Consider the following 19932-nt stretch of genomic DNA (forward strand, 5'->3'; position numbering starts at 1 on the left):
TCTACAAATATGTAATATATACAAAAGGGATACTTAAATGCCCTTTATAGCTTCATAAGATCAAGTCAGTGTGTATGTACTGTTAATATAATAACCTTCCATTATTGTTTCATTTTCTCTCTTTTCACTTCGTATGTGCATGTGTTTGTGTACAAAAGCTGGTTATTTGGGTTTCCATGTGTTTTTCGCTCAGTTACTCTCCCAAATTCCGCTCTGGAGAAGCACTCCAGGGGAGAGAAATGAAAATACAGGTAGGCACTTTAAGTAATTTCTTAGATTCAGTCTCTTCATATAGTATTGGTGGCTCTCTGTGTTACATATGTAGCAATTTCTATACTACATTGCAGTGACTTTAAAAAATGTTCACATTTCTCCCAAGTAAAAAGAAGGTATATATGTATATACTATAAACAGAGATAACTGAAACAAAATTATGCTTCTATTCACATTATAAAACATGTGATTCTTTAGGAGATAAGGGGAAAAAATACTCTCTTCCGTGTGCTTTCCACTCAGTGGATTGCAATCAGTGATCAAAAATTACCACTGACACCAACAGTGATTAATACAGAGGTGATATTTAAGTTCATGTATCAAAAGCTGTAAGTTTTGCAGTGGGCGTAACAGGAATTTAAATCATCAGAACTCAAAGCAAGATCTTGATTTAATATATATTTTAAAATAGTTCTGTTAATTTAACTTTTTTCTTGCCACACATGACTTAATAAATTAGTTACATCTCCTATGCAATGCATCCATCTTGTGATGCTATTAAGGCAGTGTAACTTATTACCAGTATAGTAATGTCACACAATTTGATTAACAGAAGGGGAAAAAAGAAAGGTGCAAGCTTGAACTCAGCCATCTGAATTTTCAGAAAGCATCAGAACAAAGCTGTCAGCAGTAGAAGTGGTCTTTCATACATTTATATAGCCTATTAATGAGTTATATATAGGATAATTTAAAAGAGACTTCTCTTCCCACCCCTCCTTGAGATAAAACAGCAGATGCACTGTTTTCAGACACCTTAGCTTCGTGGAGCATTTGATGTAGCCAGCCCATTGAAGTCCTAGCCAACCTCGTGATGTGGCACAGACTACTTTTCTATACCCACCAATCAAAAAAAAAAAAAAAAAAAAAGTCATCCAGACTTAAGTGCAAGTTGAACTCTCTTTAATAGTTGCATCATCCAGAAGTGAAACAGATGTCTGTCCTGCTTGCTATAGCAGATGAGCAGCCTACATCTTGGTCTGAGATGTCAAAATAGCATTTCATAGAATAAAATTTGGCAGAGCTTTGTCTTGCCAGAGAAAAGAAAGTTTCTGGTAGGAGACTTTGGAAAGCTGACAAATTCTTGGTCTGACTGTTGAAGTTCCTACTCCTCCAAGTGAAAAAGGAAGTAACTGACAATTTTTATGAAGTAACTGCCTGTCACCTGTTATTGTACTTTTCTTCTGAGCTATAGTTGAGATCCATGGGTTGAAAGCAACACAGATTTTGGCACTAAAACTCATTAACTAATGAAATAGCAAGCAATGAACCGCTAGTGGTATCCATGGCAAATGCGTACATCCTCTGCTGAGGAATGTAGCTGGGGAGATAAAAACCCTTATGGACTTTGAAAAATCACATGAGTAACAACAGCTGTTCTGGTTGGGAATCTCCTCAATGCATCTGTTAACTTTCATTTTGACAGCTGTCAGACAAAGAAGGCACTCCTAACAGTTTGTCAGCTTCTCAAGCACAACAGGGTGAAAAATCAGTTGTAGTTATAAAGAATGATACTGGGATGAACACTGAACTTCCTTCAGCCCTGTGACAAACTGTAACCTTATGTACTACATTACTGAAGTTCTTAGCAGTGACTAGAGCTGGAACAGTGTAGGAAATTAAATCAATTTCATTTCAGAGCTCTAGAGGGCAGTACAATAAAACAAAAGAAAATAAATTAAAATAAAAAAAAAAACGACTGTTGTCCTACTTTCTACTTGCAGTATAAATAATTGCATTCCCTGTGAAAAGGAAATCTGAACAACAACAACAAAACCAGAGACAGAAGTGACATCTTGTTTAAAAACTTAGGATGACATTGACCCTCAGAGTTTCGCCGCTGCAGTTGAGATACTGCGCCATTACGACTAGCCAGCCAGTCGCCTAACGGGGCATTCTGGCCCAGAGGAAGGTAACAGGATTGTGTCTTTGGTAAGACTTGCCTGTTTGTATGCTCCATAGACAATGAGAAATTAGATTTGATAATACTCTATACCGGAAGCTGATAAGTGCCAGGTACCATTTTGGTATTTCTTGGGGCACACTGTCCCTGAAGGCAGAAAGATTGCCTGTAGAGAGTTGTAGCTGGCCACGACTCTGGAGCCAAAACCAGATAGTGCTGGCCAGAATGGATGGAAGCTCCATGAGGTCCATGCAGAATCCACTGTCTGCCCTGTAGGAGTGTTCAGCAGAGTTGAAAATTGTCCTTTCTTTGTATAAATTCTGGAGAGGCTGTGAGCAGAGCTGAACAGCTTACCTCTAGGTGAATGCTGCGTTGGCGCATGTGTCCTTAAAGCTGCATAAACCTACCAAGTGCAATGTAAATCGCATAGTCTGGTTGTACGGGATTTCTCATTTTGAACCATTTCACAAATGTCAAGTATATTTTTTTAAATGAGACATTGTAGGTGATTTATTCTGATCTTCATGGCTAATTTAGGCAAGGCAGTTTGTCTTTTTGATATTTTTCAGTTTCGCAGAAGTTACCAGTATTTTTTGAGGTATATGCAAGAACTGTTGCTTGTTCTTACCCTTAAATACCCTAGCATCTCTGTCGCTTCCAAACAGTATATGCTTGCCTTACTTTCCTACTCCAGGATTACTTGCTGCCAATTCAGTGCCTTTTGCTAGTGTGTTTTCAGGAGTCAAGTGCCAATTAATAAAATTCACAGCTTTTGGTTCAGTAAGCTTGAATATTACAGTAGAGCATGGATTTATTTCTCAGGGACCTCAGTGGCTTTCTGCAAGTCTAGCACAGGGTCTTTAGCTTTGAATAAAATATTTTCTACAGCATGCTGATAGTCAACAAAAAATTAAGTTATTTTTGATAAAATTTGCTTGTGGGGGCTCATTTGCCTAGCAAGAAAATAATCCTTTCTTCTCGCTAGCTGCAGCTTTTGTTGCTTTTTTTGTTCTTCCTTCTCTGATAAGCCATATGTGTAGGTATGGAAACAACTAAGTTTTGATGGCCGATGAAGTAATTGTAGCAAGTGATAGGGAATCTATCAAGAAATATTACATATAGAATGCAAAGCCCTCACTTCCCATGTTATACTGTATCTATTTTTAACATTCAGAAAAATAATTAGTATTTCTTATAATGTAGCAGCAAAACAGTATTTTTTAATTGAGATAGCTTACATCTTAATTACCGAATTATAAACACTAGTTTGATCTTGTTAGGGAATTTGTAAGCATCTTAATTTAACTCTGTGAATATTCAGACTTATTCTAATCTTCCTTTGGAGTTCAGGATCGACCTGAATAGAGGCAAGGGTGTGATAATTTGGCATGCAGCTCACGGTGAAAAATTTAAAGTTGTGTTCATAAACCCCTCCTCAGTGGAATTTTTTTCCTGGATATTTCTGATCAGCAGCTAATTTCATTAGTTTGAAGAGTTCTAGTTCACGTTAAAGTAATTTTATTCTTTTATCACAGATACGCTGAGTAGAGGCTTGTATTAACAGTTTTCCTTTGTGGACAGTAACTTACCTCACTACAAATAATTAGTAGCACCGGCAAAACCATAGTAACTTACTTAAAGAATCTTGCCGTTTTTCACATTTAAAGTTGGCCAGTATGAAAGACGGTCAAATACTCTCAGATATATCAATTATTTGGTATTAGTCACATGAATTTTTAAAATTGAATTCAGTCTTCACTTTGTTAGTAGTAAACTTTCAATACTTCTGTAGATCTGAATGGAAATAGCAGTCAGCTGAGATATATATATATATCTTTTCTGATTTAATAAATATTACTTTTGGAATTGGAAATCTAGAGCAAATACTGATATTAGTCAAGGTAACTTGAATAAAATTTTTTTGACAGAGTACAATCCTCTGAAGTGATTAATGACCAAATATCAATATATCTATGCAGTACCATGATAGTGCTCATATGGTATTCTGCCATTGTTCCATAAAACAAGAGAGAACTCATAAAACTTTATTCAGTATGAAAAATTTTTTTTAAAGTACTGTATTCTTACAGTACTTTTCAAAATTTTTTTAGTCCTGTAAGAACGTGTAAATTCTTACTTTTTTTTAAAAACAAAGTTCAATGTATAACTAAAATGTGCTGTAAAATCCTAACTTCTTTGGTAGGTAGGTCATGTAATTTTTTTTCTAAAAAAGCAGAAGTAGATGTGTTATGAGAAATGAGCCATTGGATCATAGATTAGATTCATAAATTTGTGTAATCCTGGCCTTATAAAATCGAATAGAATCCTTTTCGTTATATTAACTGAGACAAGAAGTTCATCCTAAATGTAAAATCTCTGTGTAAATCAGCTAATTTTCATCTTCTGTTCACAGAAGAATTCTCAGTCCCAGAGAGGAAATAAGGGCAGTAACAGTATAAACAGCATGCACATTCATTCTTAGTTATTTCTTCAAAACTTACAGCTGCTGTTCGGTCCACCTCACAGCGGCTACTCAGAATGAAACAAGCTTCAGCATCATCCATTCTAGAAGAGAGGAGACAAGCCTGTTACATACCAACAAAATACGTATGTGGACTTGTGTTTCACACTTTATAGTCTTGTATGCTTATAGAAACAGAATAGAGAGAAGGTTTAGTCTATCTGTTCTTATGCATTATCTGAATGTCAGCAGCAGTCAGCTTGTGTACTAACTTATGGCGTTCCAGTAATTCTTGACAAGGTTCTGGGAAACTTTCTTTCCCTGGTGCCAGTAGAAGCTGTGCCAAAGTAATAAAAGCAGAGTGGCCTCAAAGACACTTAATTTGCAAAATAAATACTTATCTGCCATGAGTATATATAAAGGTAAATAAATAGCACCAGTCTGCATAGCGTGTAAGGGTATGATATGTACAAGTTACCATTGAGAAGAATGAATGAGAGGAGGCAGGTAACTTAATATATTACTTGTCTTGCCTAGTGACAGCAGAAAAATGGGTAGATATACTAGAAAAATGCATTTGGAATAAATAACAGACATTTCTGTGTATGTATGCATTAAATGAATTACCTATTTTCAGCTCATGGTCTCCTTGACAACTTTTAATGCCTAATTGTTCTCTAGTGGGTACAACTGGTCATGTAATAAAAAAAGTGGTGATGGAAGTGCAGAGAAAAACTGTCTGACTGAAGATTTCATCAAATTTTGCTTTTCCTCTCTTGTCTCAGATATTGATATCCTTCTCTAGTGAATCCTACTTCACTTACTGGTGCATGGAAGTAAAGAAATAGAGACTTGGTTGACCATCTTGGGAAGACAGGACTTTCTGGACAAAGCAAAACGGGATGATCAGAATGGGTTGCCTGGGAAGCGGAAAAGTGAGACAGAAGCTGGGGAAAATGAACAGGCAATTCACTGATCATTACAGCAACTCTGTTCTGGAGTCTGCAATAGGACCTGAGATTCCTAAATCTTTGTTTTCTCTGCTGCTGGAAAATGGAATTGGTGGTTGTTAGTAATAGTTTAGGCCATTGGGACCAGGCTTAGACTGAGAGCCCATTCTTTTAGGTACTGTACAAACACAGAACAAAAATACAGTCCTTGCTGTATAAGCTCTAAGTGACATGACAAAGGACAACAAAAGTATATGCAAACATGGGAAACAGGAAGAAACGGTGTGACAATACATGAATATAAAAATTATCATGGTAGAAAGTGGTCTCACTAGATATCAGAGCAGAGAACCAACTGAAGAGAGGATGTGATGGAGAATACCGGGATTACTTTACAGATGTTTCTGAGAAATTCATCCTAGATTGAAGGGACAGCACGGGTGAAATTGCAATGGGACTTGTATGTTAACCTGTTGTATGTGTGAGAATAGCGTTATAGATTTATCAGGTTACCTCCCAGTAAGAACTAGGAGTTGCAGGCTAAGGGAAAATAAGGGGTCACTTCTTGATGCAATAACGAAGGGTAAGCCGGGGAAGGACTGCAGTGAGGCAGTGATGTCCTACATAAATAGTAATTCCAGACTGTTCTGAAACAAGGGTTCAGGGAGTTGGGATGATAAGTGTCAAGAACATAAATACAGTTTTTAAGTGAGGCAAAAATGAGAGCTTGTGTGAGAAAACACTTCCAGGATGCAGGGTCAGGATGCTCTACAATATGATTCCAAGCTTATGATCCACAGTAGGATACCGTGCAAAAATTATGATCTATTTACAACAGTGTGCAACTAAACTAAAGTTGATGCATAGATATCCATAATGAGATGTCAGAGAGCTTGGCCAACCTTTTAGGTTTTGACTATAGAAATAGTGATTAAACGTGTGTGTTTTGTGTGAGATCATTCAGAGAAAGTATGAAGAAAAGAGAAGGAGAAAGTCAGGTCATTGCAGATTCCCCACAGGCATCTAGCAGTAGGAAAACAGGGGAAGCCTGAATGAAAAAATCATTGTAACAAAGGCAAATCAATATATCCAAAATAGCAATGTCAAATATGTGGGATGTGAAGAAGTGAGGACAGGATGCCACTTCTGAGCGCTGATTAGGAAGAAATCATGGGAGCTGCATAAGTAGTTTCAGCTAAGCACGGGAGCAGAATTGGGAAGATAAGGTCTTTAACAAAGTTGTAAGAAAGAAAATTCAGTAAAATTAGATGAGATTTCAATGAAAGCTGATGTGATAACTGGGATTGACGGTATATATAGATGATTTCATAAGGAAATGAAATCTCATGTGAACATTTTAACCTCTTCCCCCAATGTTTTTTTGTAACTTCTTGAATCACTTCAGCCACAGATGACAAGGATAATAACCTGAGATTAACATCTTTGAATGCCATGAATTTAGACAACAGAAACACTAATAGCATCTGCGTTAAAAACATTTATTAGAAACCAAAGTATCCTTATGAGAGAAGTGTTATCAGTGTCCTAACAACTGAAAAAAAGCTTTGTCAGTTACACCATTTTTACATTCCAGAAAACTCAATCTGAGACAAAAGAACCCAATAGTTCCACTGCTTGAGGACAGCAGAAATTAAAAGGACTTTATATATTGAAGAGAAATGTGTGAAAGGAGAAAGTATAAATTAAAGAAAGAGAGTGAACATGAAGAGCATTAAGATTTGTGATGGTTCACTAAAGAAAGTGGAAGGAGAGAGAGAAAATATTTGAGGTCATTGACAGAACATGGGAAAGAAATCAAGCATGGTAGTGTTATTCACTTTTTAGTGCTAGTCTTAATGGAGAATGAGAGGTGCTTTCATCAGTCACTGTGTTGTTTCAAATGCTGAAGCAGCTATAAAGTTTCCAGTCATGCTGATAATAATATAAGTACCAGTGTGATACCTCATGATGGAATTTGTTCTGATTTTTTTTGTTAAAGCTGGGCCACATGAGTGTTGTTCAGAGAACACCAAAAATTTGCAAAGTGAAGATCTCAAAGGCAGGAAGCAAGAGTGAACACCGCTTTTGGAAAGTCAAATTGTGCACTAGGGCATATAAAGAAAAATATAATCTTTAGTTAACTGACTATTTACTACTTATGCAGTCAGCCAACTTTTGCTACTCCTTTACTTTTTGGCATGACCTTTATCATGTTATTTTGACATTGCATTTCACATATATGTTCAAATTTTGATAATGAGACACTTCATTATTTTTTTTGTTGTTGTCGGTAACCATTACTTTATTAGAAGTTGTTTACCATGTGCCTTGTTATTTTCTCAGTACATTATGTTCTCATTAACAAGAAATACAGCGAACATCTTAGGTAGTGGGTTATATTTCATATTAAATGTTCTATTAAATTCCCACTATGCTTCTTCCCTCAGGAGAGGTTGAAAATTATTCTATGACAGGTACATTCAATTACATGTTCTGCTGGAAAAAGCACAGTTCCACAGTTGACTACCTCTATGTTATTATAAGTGAAATTCAAGATTATATTTGGGAACAGCCTAATTTTTCTTCTCCTAATGTGTAGAACAAATGCCAGCTAAATTGCCAGATGAATTCCTTCTTGAAATCAGCAAGAAAGCTAAAAAATTAACCTCTCTCTAAAAGAAAATTCCTAATCCTGAAAAAAGCTTTACTGTGTTTTCAAATTTAAAACAGATATAGAAGTAGCTGTTTTTTTCAGTGGCAGAGAAGGTAACACTGCTCACTAGACTCCTCACAGATTAGATTCTTGGAAATAACTCCCCCGAGGTAAAGAAGGCTGAATGACACAAATACTCAGACAAGTATTGGCTTAATTTTAGATATCTATATTAGTTGCTGAATAAGTTCTTATAAAGAGCAATGCAGATAAGTTAAATCAGTTATTTGCTAAGAGGCACCTTTCTCTCTCTTTGGAGCATTTAAAGAGACAATCCTCCTACGTGAATTCCACTGTGAATTCCTTCACACCTTCAAGTGATGAAGCAATGGTGGGAGGGATTGAGGAACTGTGTTCGACTGATGTATTTTGATTAATGTCATTCACTATTAACTGGCAGAGAGGATATTTTAGAAGTGGTGAAGTATGCAGTAAGAGAAAAGCCCTGAAAGAAGAGTATATGGAGGTACAGTAAGACTAGTTAGGCTAGTTGTTTATACTACCAGGCTGAACTTAGGAAGAAAACAAAACTGTGCAATGGGTTCAAAGGGTGATAAATTTTTTGTTTACTTTTTTTCCCCTTCAGTAGGTCAGGAGAACTACCATCATATTTACCATCTTTGCTCAATGAACAGAAACAAATTCTAGCATTACTGTCAGTTTGGGAATTTTGTGTGCTGCTTTTTCAGAAGAATCACAGGCACTCTGTTTCAATACCTTTAAAAACTGAGACAGAAAAGACAGTGAAGAAAAATTTGGTCAAATGAAAGAGCTTACAAATACTTATTCCCTGAAGAATTTCAGATATTAAGAAAAATTATATCAAAGAGCCTTGCTTTCTAAATACACATGCTTTCCTTCTAGCACAGCTTTTGTAGTTTGTCAAACTTATTTATCAAACATTATGAGTGAAACAAAAGTAAAAAAAACTATTTGCCTACTTAGCTCTCAACAGGTCTTGATCTTTTAGTGCTGAGCCTTGCAGATAGATAACTCTTTGGGACCACATTGGGATTTGTAACACCCTTCGGACCTGAGCATCCATCTCAGTAGGACACAAAATAACGACATAATAGTCCTGTCAAAAACATAAGGGGGAATAGTCATGTTAATTTTTTATGTTACCATTTATTGTTGTTAGAGAATGAGTCAACAGAGACTCAGGATGTCAAAAAAGTCTCTGGTAATTCTCAAATTTCATTGACAAAAGTTATTTGAATATATGTGTTTAAAATATTTAATTCTTTAATAAAAATGGCTGGACAGTTGTCAACTGCTCACAGAAGACTCCAGAGTGGCAAGTAAAATCCGTTTAGAAACATTTTTATTCCATGTGAGCATAATTTTTTTGAGACACAATTTATATTTCTGTCATTCTAGCTGGAAAATGTAGGAAGTTTTCAACAATCAAAATGGAATTGTCTTCCCCCAGGTTTTTTCCTCTACATTAGTGGGCAGATCCAAACTCTGTTTCCTGTGCTACAGACAGTCCTTGTTAGGAAAAGTAAGGTTGCTCTGAAGTATACGTGTGTGTACATATGACAAGGAGAGATAAATGGAATGTGAGAGGAGAGACTGAGAGCTCAGGACTAGCTTGTCATAGAAGTGTTCCTTAGCACACACAGACTTTTGCGGAAAGCATAGTGCCTTGGATCCAGAGCATCATCTGTATCTTCCAGCTTCCCTTTTCAACTGTGAAGGGAACATATATAAGGTCTTTTAGGCTACATCAGTAGTAATATGACTTTTCTTCTTTGTCACCAGTGTATCACAGAGCTTGATTCATTCTTCAGGCTAGTTAACTAAGTTTTGGATTTCAAGATGTGTTTGCATCTATACAGAACTGGATTTCTTTGTGCATTTGCTTATGCCTCTAACTAGCTAATTATTTTGGGGAATATTTTGGATTTGGGATTTTTCAAATTGCTGCTCAGCAATTTGAGGGTTGTATTTTTGTGGGGTTTTTTGCACTAGTTAATGAAGCATGGTATCACAGGTAACGTAGTAATAGACATAGAGAAGATTTAGTAAAAGAAATGGTTTGTAGCAAAGCCTAATGATAATGAATCTAAATTGCTATCTCATATAAATAAGCTTTTATATGATGAAAACAAGTCGTACAACACCTGTTTGCATTAGCTAGGGAATATGTGTACACTAAGAAAATCCCCTGTGTGTAATCTTTCAATCTCTTTGTCCTTTAAAGTATGTCTATTTATTTCTTACTTTCAACAATTCCAAAAGGACCTAATATTCCTAACACTGGCAAAAAACAAAGCAAAATGTGAAAACCAAAAGACCCTTTGACTTGTGAGGAGTTTTGGATCCAGTCCCAAAACAACAGGAAAAAATAATTTGAGTAGTTTTCACTTATTTTCTATTTTGGGGTAGAATATAAGGAATTTGAATGAAAATATTTGTTCCTAAAAGGACTGAAATAATTCAACAAGACAGTAACTCTATCTATTTAGTCTCTTTACCTCAATTTAAAATGAATGTCTCCACACTGTATCTCAGCTTCTTATTGCAATTATGGATTCCCAATTCAGTCATCTATTCCCAAATTCAGTTTTGCAAATTAAAGATAATTTCAGAAGACTGTCTGCAAAAGATCAGTGTATTGAGTTTATTTTCTTTTTTTTCACTGTAAGTACCTGCAATCTGGGGTGAGCATAGAATTCATTTAAGAAATCCATAAGTAAGTCAATCTTCAGAGAGCTAACACACAGCACAACATGTTTTTCCGTCTGAGCTCTGTGTCGACTGTAGTTACCACCAGACTTTTGTCTCTCCATCCACAAATATGCCAGCTGTTCAAACTGCAAAAGATGCCAATTGTCACTGAAATATAGACAAATATAGACAAGCAGATGTGCAGTACAACTGTATCATGACTTCACAATGTTGCATTGTTCATCTGGGGGTATCTATGAAAAGATGTCTTTTTCTTTGTAAAAAGTTCTCTAGGAAGTGGGTGAGATGAATAATAGGGTGATTGAAATATATGGCAGTAGAGCCAGTCTCTACCACACACAAATAGCAGGGTAGATCCATTAAAATATCATGAGATTAGAGTAAATCTCAATATTTTAGAAAAGAATGAAAGCTACACCTTATTTCCTTTATGTATTTTATACCTCTGAAGTTTCTTTTTCCAGTGTCTTGTGACATAAATGCTCAAATGAAAGGTTAAATTTTCACACGCTTAAGTGTATACTGTGAGTGTAGATACTCACATAAAAGCATCAGTTTACTTAGTTTGGGCAATAACTCTTCTCAGAGATTTTATAATGCTCTGAAGGTGGCCTTCTGTATAAACTTTTAGCTGTCTTATAAATTTAGATACAACTTAAATACACAGCAGCTGTTAATACAGTAAATTTGCCTTTGCCGGCTGAAGAAAATATGCAGGCTAATAGTAAACATAGCTCTACTAGGCTGAATCCTTTAAAGAGAATACTGTAACAATGAGTGCCATTGTTAACAATCTGTAATAAAACAAACAAACATGCACCATTTCAGAGCTTCTTGTAAGTAATACGCATTTAATACTAAGCTCTGTGTGATAGCTGCTTTTTCTCATCCACATTCAACTGATGGAGAGACTTAATCGTGAACAATAACTAACTTCATATCATAGCAGGACAAAAGCTCAGAAGAGAATGCCTCCCACATTCTGTGTATGGAGAACAATATGAAGCCCCATTACCACTAGAAAGGTATAAAATAGGTTAAAATTTATGTGACAGGTCCATAGATTCCAGGTTATTTACTGGTAAGGCAGAGCTCCTATGCCTGAAGTGTACATCAGAACTACCCGAAAGATGAAATTTCTATTTCCTAGGAAATTGCAAATTTCTTAAACAAAGCATATTTTAATTTTCAATAAAATATATATTTTACTAAATTTCCACTGAGTGGGAATATAATTGTGTTAGCACATATGTATGTGTATGCAGACATTAAATATTTAGGTATAATTAAAATGTTCAAATAATTTCAAGAGAACTAATGCTGAAAGCTTGAGCTTCTGACCTCCCAGGGTTTCTACGTTGTCTGCTCGCAGTAAGCTTTAGTTCACTGCCAAAGAAGCCAAGTCTGGAACCTATGGCTGTGTGAGAGAAACTTTGGAGCTTCATGGTCTAGCAGGTCTACTATAAGCTTTTATAAGCATGCACAATGCCTCCCCATAGCCCCTTTTTGTGGCACAAGGTCTGGGTGATCACCAGGTGAGGAACAGTTAACATCTAGGCAGGGCTTCCCATGTAATCTCAGGGTTTCTGTCATCAAGCCTCACCTAATGAACTGGGGAATGTTTGGTACAAATTTAATGGAAAAACTTGGATTTTCACAAACCAGCCTTTTCCTGTTGAAACTGTTAGAAGTCCTAAACTTAGGTAGGCATCAAAAATTCCTAACTGTGCTTCTGGCTCTGTGTGTGTGTGTGCGCGCGCGTATGTGTGTACTGACATACGCAGCTTTGTGAACCCAGTTTGCTTGAGTTGCAGTTTAATGAGATTTTTTTTCAAGTTAGCACTGAGCTGTAAGACTAAGAGAGGAAGTAGAGAGACGCAAGATTAGAAACAGGGAGAGCCTGCAGAGGAAATGCTATATTCATAAAGAAAGTGCTGGCTACTGTTGTTGTTTTTTAAATTGCTCCATTAATAACAAACCCTTATCTCAGGACAAAGGAAGGGCTCTGTGGTACATGACAGGAACAGAAAGTTTTCACCAGCACTTGAAAACTGTTATTAGTGTTCTGCTTTTTAGTATAAATCTAGACTATAGGAGAACAGACAAAGGAAAAAGGAAGAAAAAAAAAAAAGACTAAGAGATACAGAAGATGGTTATTTTTTCTGACATTTTATATGCAATAATAATAGTAACAATAAATTATTTCAGTTATTATTCTTATTGTTTTAAAAGCAATTCTAAAGAGAAAAAAAATTCACATTTACCTGTATGGGCAACACCACAAGAGCAACACAGATCATAATGACAACAAGCAGCTTTGAAGGCCATATCTTGGGTGTAACATCCCCAAAGCCCACAGTGGAAAATGTCACTATGCAGAAATAAAGGGAGTCAAAGAGAGTCAACCTGTTTCCTGCTCGTTCCAGATGCTGAATTCCACAAATACTACGTAGAAAAGAATGAATAAAGACACGAAAAATAAAAACTGTACTCAGGGTCAGTTCAAGTTTGATGATTATATGTGCAGCGAACTATTTATTTTCAGAATTCATAAATTGCTTAGCACAGACATTTTTTCAAAGAAGAGTAAAAATTAGCATTGAAACAGAAGAGTGTTATTAATATAATTTTCAAATGTCATTTTTAATAAAAGAAACTCAGGTTTTTTATTATTTCAATATGATAGTCACAACTTTGTTGCTAGGTTTTGCTTAGTGGCTGTTGTGAGGGAGAGGTGGTATATAGAACATCATGGATTGATGCAGTTCCTTTCTAAACCAGAACAAAACAGATGGTATATAGTTGCCACCATTCAGAATTTTTTATAAACATCTTTTAACTTTTTCAGGGACAGTTTGCTGGTATGAAAATGTACATACTGCTTTCTTTAAATCTATTACTGTCTAGGTTGGTCTCTATCCCTTTCTGTTGCAAGAGTTACTAGCATGAACTAGTTATGAGAGTATATGTTGCATACTAGAAGGATAATGCTGGTATAAGTGGGTACAGACTGTCCAGAATAAACTCAATGTGAGAATTGCAGGCTATCGAATTGTCAGAGGAACAAGTGTCCAGGGTCAGCCTTCAGGTAGAAAGTGGAAGATGCCAACTGGCATGAAGAATCTGCTTGCTAAAAGTACAGAACAGAAATATAAGGCTTAGTTGTCTTTGATAGCAGAACGAAATAAGTTCTTTGCTTCCAGTCACACATTCCTGTGAACAAGTAAATGGTAGCCCAAGTTAACTGGTAATTATTTCTCTTGTAATCAGCATGATGCGCTTTTGGTCTTGAGAAGCAGTAGCAGAATCTGTGCACAGGTCTTACTGCTATTTCATACGTTGCAGATTTTAAAAATATTTCACTTTGAAAAACTATAGCATGACAAAGAGCTTCCCAAGCTTAAAATATGATCTTCCCTAATACATCAGAATTACTTAAATCAGTTCAGGCTTTTAGATTCTATTCACCTATATGAAGAAAAGCAACATGTGAATCACACTGAATAGTGTTTTTTCTCCTTTGCGTTAGTGGAATGATTTCTCCTCAGAGAATTAGAGAGATAATTGATAAATAATATCGTATTCCTTAGTAATTATTCTAGAACACACCAAAAATTATTTCTTCATATGTGGTATCCAGATGGTAATAGTCACTCATTAGTATCTACCATGGTAAGATCTTTGCATCACCAGGGAGACCCTGTGTTTATAACAGCTTTAGCAGTTGTTCTTCTGTTCTCTGTTCTGTTCTCCAAAAATAATTTAGCTGTGGGCAGTGGCATTTCCAGAACATATGGATCAAATTCCCAGTTTCCTCTTCACAGTTCTAGCATTTGTAGTTTTCACACGTCTCAAAATGTTCTAAAAAGGGCCGGGTTTTTTTCCCTGTTGTTTGCATAAGTTTCATACTTCAGTCAGAACTGATACTTTCATATTCCTATCCAGTTTGTACCACATTTTTCACTTGAGTTGTAATCTAGATCTTCATAATTTCACTATGTTCCCAGGTTTTCTTGGTTTTTTTCTTTTTTTTTTTTTTTACAGAAAGTATAATTATATTTTTGCCCTTGAAAATATTAACAGAAGGACTGTAAGGAATTATGCTAATGAAGCTTTCTTTTGGTCTCAGACAAGGAAGTTTTTCAGCCAAATCCTTTTCCAGTGTTAATTTGAAATAATGGGGTATAGCGCATAGGCATCCAAGTACAGAAAAAGAAGCTATTTTAATACCATTATTCACATAAGTTATATGTAATTTTAAAAGCGGAATGATGATGGATTTTTAATTCTTCATTGTTATTATTCCTGATCACCTTGGTGCATTTTCTTCTCTGGAGTTGTCTTTTGTGGGTACATCTCTAAAACACATAATCTTGATTTCAGGAACTAAAGACATAAGGTCCAGGAAAGCAGCAATTACACTGAGCCAGTGATAAGGCTCCCACATAACAGGACTAATACATATGTAAAGTTATTTTTTTACCCTTTGTATCTGACAGAATGGATTAAAATGTAAAAAAATTTGGTAGCCTAGGGTGGGTTTTTTGTACATTTTCAAGGAATGAAAATTGTTTCTTCACTTTTTACTATTTTTGTAAAACCTTAAAAAAAAAATTAATAGCTCACTGGTAGGAAAACTCAGGCCTTGATATTGTCTTTATTATTATTATTTTTCATGAGCATTCTGTAGCCAGTCCATCCTTTATCTTAACTGAAATAAGTTAATATATCATGAACCGTTTCAGCCTTTTCTAAGTTAACAGTAAAATTCCCACTGAATTTAGTGAGAATAAGATTTCATTTCATCAGCTGTACTCCCTTATAGTCCTATATATTCCTATTCCTTGAAGCCACAAAAATAATTTTGTGCCTAATCCAAAATGTTGTGGATTCAAGCTGTTTCTCGTTGAACTCAGTGGGCATGAGCCAGAGCTTCTCACAGTAAGTTAACAATATTAAAGTCAGTAAGACACGGGAGCTATTTTTTCTTTGCTGAAGCAGAAATTCAGCTCTTTGAACCACTTGTTGAACAAATTAATTTCTTTCCTCAAAAAATTACTTGCACCTCACTTGCTATTCTATGAAATTGTATTTGAAGCCCTAACCCTGAAAACAAAGGAATGATAAATTCAAAATTAGATTACCAAGTCTTTACTGGGTGATTTGCTGCTCTGCCTTTTGTTTTTAGTAGAGCCAGAGATCACAAAACTGCAGAAAAACCTGACTTTCAGGGGACAACTTTATGGGAGTCTAATTACCAAATATACTATTACCTCTTTTACTCCTCTCCTAAGAATATTACACTTTAATCTCACCACTGGTGCCTCTAAGGAAACATTACTCAGCATTTACAGCATGCTTCTATCTATTTGGGCTACCTAATTACACTGCATAGAGAGTACAGGGGGAAGTTATTGGCTGTTCGTGAAGCCAAGTCCACATGCAATAGTTACTCCATTCCCCCCAACTTATTGACCTCTTTTAATATAACCTCGTTCTTTAAAAGACTAGTTGTATCAACTTCTTTTTGCTTGTAAATTAAGTGTGTCATGGTTTGGGCAGGACACTGTGTTAAGCACGATTTTTAAAAGATACATAAATACTGCATGTACCAATACAGACAGCGTAAGTTCTTGTCTGTTTTCTTGTATTTCCTGACATAATGAAATACGTAGTAACTTGGACTTGATCTTTTGGCTGCTTTGATATTTTATGGTGATATTTTTATCTCATTGTTCTTGTTTGCTTCCTCCTCTTTCATCTCATGAAGAAACAATGATTTACTTGGTCATCCCTGAACAAACATAATGATTTCAAGCAGGAAAGGAATGCTCACACAAAGGCAGTGCTCACACCAACTTGTTCTTGTGGAGAAAAGAAACCACTGTAATAATAAATACACAGAAAACACCTAATTAAAACATAGGGCCAAATTCAGCATCTTCTACACCAATTTTAGATTTCCTGTAAATTCAGCAAGGCTGTCTTTTCATAGGGGATCTAAGCGAGCAGTTAAAACAAAATTTGTTTAATGGAGAGGAGATTTACTATTACTAAAAAACGCCACAGAAACCTAAACCAAGGGTCTGCTAAAGCAAAAGTAGTATCAGAAAATTTATTACAAACTTATGGAGAACAGAAGTGTGGTTTTAAACACTCTACTACCATTGCACTTGAAAAACAAAAAATAAAGACAGAAACATGTAATCCCTGAAGATTAGTCATGTTTAGTTTAGGTATCATTTGAACTTTGCTGAGTTCAATCTTTGTTTTACTGGAAGTTTTCTTTTTAATTCCAGGAATCTTTGTTTGCTTGAGTATTTTACGTGCCAAAACTAACTACTGTTTGTAAATAACCTGTGTCCACATGCAGTACAGAAATAAATACTGTAGAGTAAAATAACCCCTGAGATTAAGTAAGATTTTTGCCATGCTGCAGTAGCCTGTCATAGAAATGGACACAACAAGAACCCCTCTGATAGCAATTTGCAAGTGCTGTACATTAACTATTCCTTATTTATAATCAATCATTTATAATCTATTTTTATACCATTTTGCATTTTCATTTGTCATTGTTGCCAAATATGTCTGATTTCTACAGTTTTAATTTTACTTTTAGAGAAAATAATTGTTTACAGGTACGACCTCATGAGGTCTAAAATAATGCATTGGAGGCTGAAGCCGAAAGTTAGAGATGCTTAGGTGTCTTCAGGATTAGGTAGAAACTAACAGCATTGTTTTCTTTGGAATTTAACTTTGAGCTTCAACTTGTGCAATTACTTTGTTGTGTTTTAAATAGCTAGTTTCAGGGACTAGCTAATGAATACGTTGAAATCAATGGGGATTAATTTTTTCAAGTTCAGTGAGATTCTGTGGTCCAGGCTCAGTGCTTATACACTACAGAAGTTACATCTGAAATATACTAATTCTGCATATTAAGTAAGTGTTCCCAGTAGTTTCTCACACCCAAAATTCTTTAAAGTTTCCACATATGCTATCACAAAATGGTGATGTTAGAACAAATTGCAAATTAAATTATGATTATTTGATTGTTCTGAACCACCAACTGCTTTTTGTATTATTTTAAAATTTTCTGATGCTACTGTCAGAGAGGTTTTTTTCCTTAAAAGAAAAATTGGAATGAGCCATTGGTCAGCAAAATTGTTGATAGACCATCAATATCTATGGGTAAAATTCAAATACAGTGAAATACTGAAGAATATGACCATGTTAGCTTTTCAGGAAATACATGGGCAGGCATTTGAGACACATTTTATCACTATAGTGGCTGTAACTATCTGCTTAAGGAAATATCGTAGATGTCATCTACCTTGACTTTAGCAAGGCTTTTGACACTGTCTCCCATAACATCCTCATTAGGAAGCTGAGGAAGTATGGGCTAGATGAGGTGACAGCGAGGTGGATTGAGAGTTGGCTGCGGGACAGAACTCAGAGGGTTGTGATCAGCGGCACAGAGTCTAGTTGGGGGCCTGTAACCAGTGGTGTCCCCCAGGGGTCAATACTTGGTCCAATTCTGTTTAATATATTCATTAATGACCTGGATGAGGGGGCAGAGTGTATCCTCAGCAAGTTTGCTGATGATACCAAACTGGGTGGGGTGGCTGACACCCCAGAGGGCCGTGCTGCCATCTAGCGTGACCTGGACAGGCTGGAGAGCTGGGCAGAGAAGAACCTAATGAGGTTCAACAAAAGAAAGTGCAAGATCCTGCACATGGGGAGGAAGAATGCAAAGCACCATTATAGGTTAGGGGCGGACCTGCTGGGAAGTAGTTCTGAGGAGAAGGATCTGGGGGTCCTAGTAGACAGTAAATTATCCATGGCCCAGCAATGTGCCCTTGTTGCCAAAAAGGCCAATGGAATCCTGGGCTGCATAGGGAAGAGTGTGGCCAGTAGGTCAAAGGAGGTCATTCTCCCCCTCTACTCTGCACTGGTGAGGCCACAACTGGAAGACTGTGTCCAGTTTTGGGCTCCCCAGTTCAAGAGGGACAGAGAACTGCTGGAGCGAGTCCAGTGAAGAGCAACTAAGATGATTAAGGGCTTGGAGCATCTCCCTTATGAGGAAAGGCTGAGAGAGCTGGGACTCTTTAGCCTGGAGAAGGCTGAGGGGAGACCTTGTTAATGCTTACAAGTATCTAAAGGGTGGGTTGAAGGAGGATGGAGCCAGGCTCTTTTCAATGGTTCCCAGTGACAGGACGAGGGGTAATGGGCACAAGTCAGAACACAGGAAGTTCCGTTCAAATACACGGAAAAACTTCTTTACGGTGAGGGTGACAGAGCACTGGCACAGGCTGCCCAGGGAGGTTCTGGAGTCCCCTTCTGTGGAGATTTTCAAGACCCGCCTGGATGCAGTCCTGAGTAATGTGCTCTAGGCAATCCTGCTTTAGCAGGGGAGTTGGACTAGATGATCTCTAGAGGTCGCTTCCAACTCTGAAACTCCATGGAGATTTGGAAGAGTTCACCCAAGATGTTTAAAGAAACTTCCTCAGCCTTTACACCAAAATAATATGTGGCTATAGAACAGTCCATACTTCAGTCTCACTCTGGGAAGCATGTAATATCTCTTAGAAGTCTGATAAATGCATAGAGGTTTTGCCTGAAATTGGCCAAAGGTGCTCGCTTCTTGTCAAAGATGTGTCCTCTCTCTGCCAAGCTAAACAAGATAATTTAGAGGACAGGGGGCAGTGGCAACAAGTTCCTGCACAGCGAAGCGGGCATGTCTCCTCAGTAACTCCCCCACCTTCTCAGGTACCTTTGCAGAACAGGTATGAGGTTCTGCAAGTTGGAACCAAACCACAACAAGGAAGATGATTCAATGGGTTCGGAGGTGTCGCTGAGGTTAAGCTAAACTGCACCCAGCATCAACTTCCTCGGTAAAGAAAAAAAGATGGGTCATCGTCGTAGGTGACTCCCTCCTAAAGGG

The 19932-nt window shown here is 36.7% G+C and overlaps 1 protein-coding gene across 3 annotated transcripts in view; it reads right to left on the bottom strand.

Annotated features, from left to right (window-relative positions):
• KCNT2 (potassium sodium-activated channel subfamily T member 2) overlaps positions 1-19932 on the bottom strand; it is a gene marked incomplete at its 5' end in the record, with an annotated part of 158319 nt that overhangs the window by 60575 nt on the left and 77812 nt on the right. For all 3 annotated transcript variants that reach the window (XM_082484518.1, XM_082484517.1, XM_082484516.1), the window contains 4 exons: positions 4675-4738; positions 9239-9375; positions 10952-11116; positions 13256-13436. In XM_082484518.1, coding sequence (XP_082340644.1) covers positions 4675-4738; positions 9239-9375; positions 10952-11116; positions 13256-13436 — 547 coding nt within the window. The remainder of the gene's footprint in view (positions 1-4674; positions 4739-9238; positions 9376-10951; positions 11117-13255; positions 13437-19932) is intronic.

Source organism: Vanellus vanellus (assembly GCF_965231255.1).
Source record: "Vanellus vanellus genome assembly, chromosome: 5".
In the NCBI taxonomy this organism is placed as follows: Eukaryota; Metazoa; Chordata; class Aves; order Charadriiformes; family Charadriidae; genus Vanellus; species Vanellus vanellus.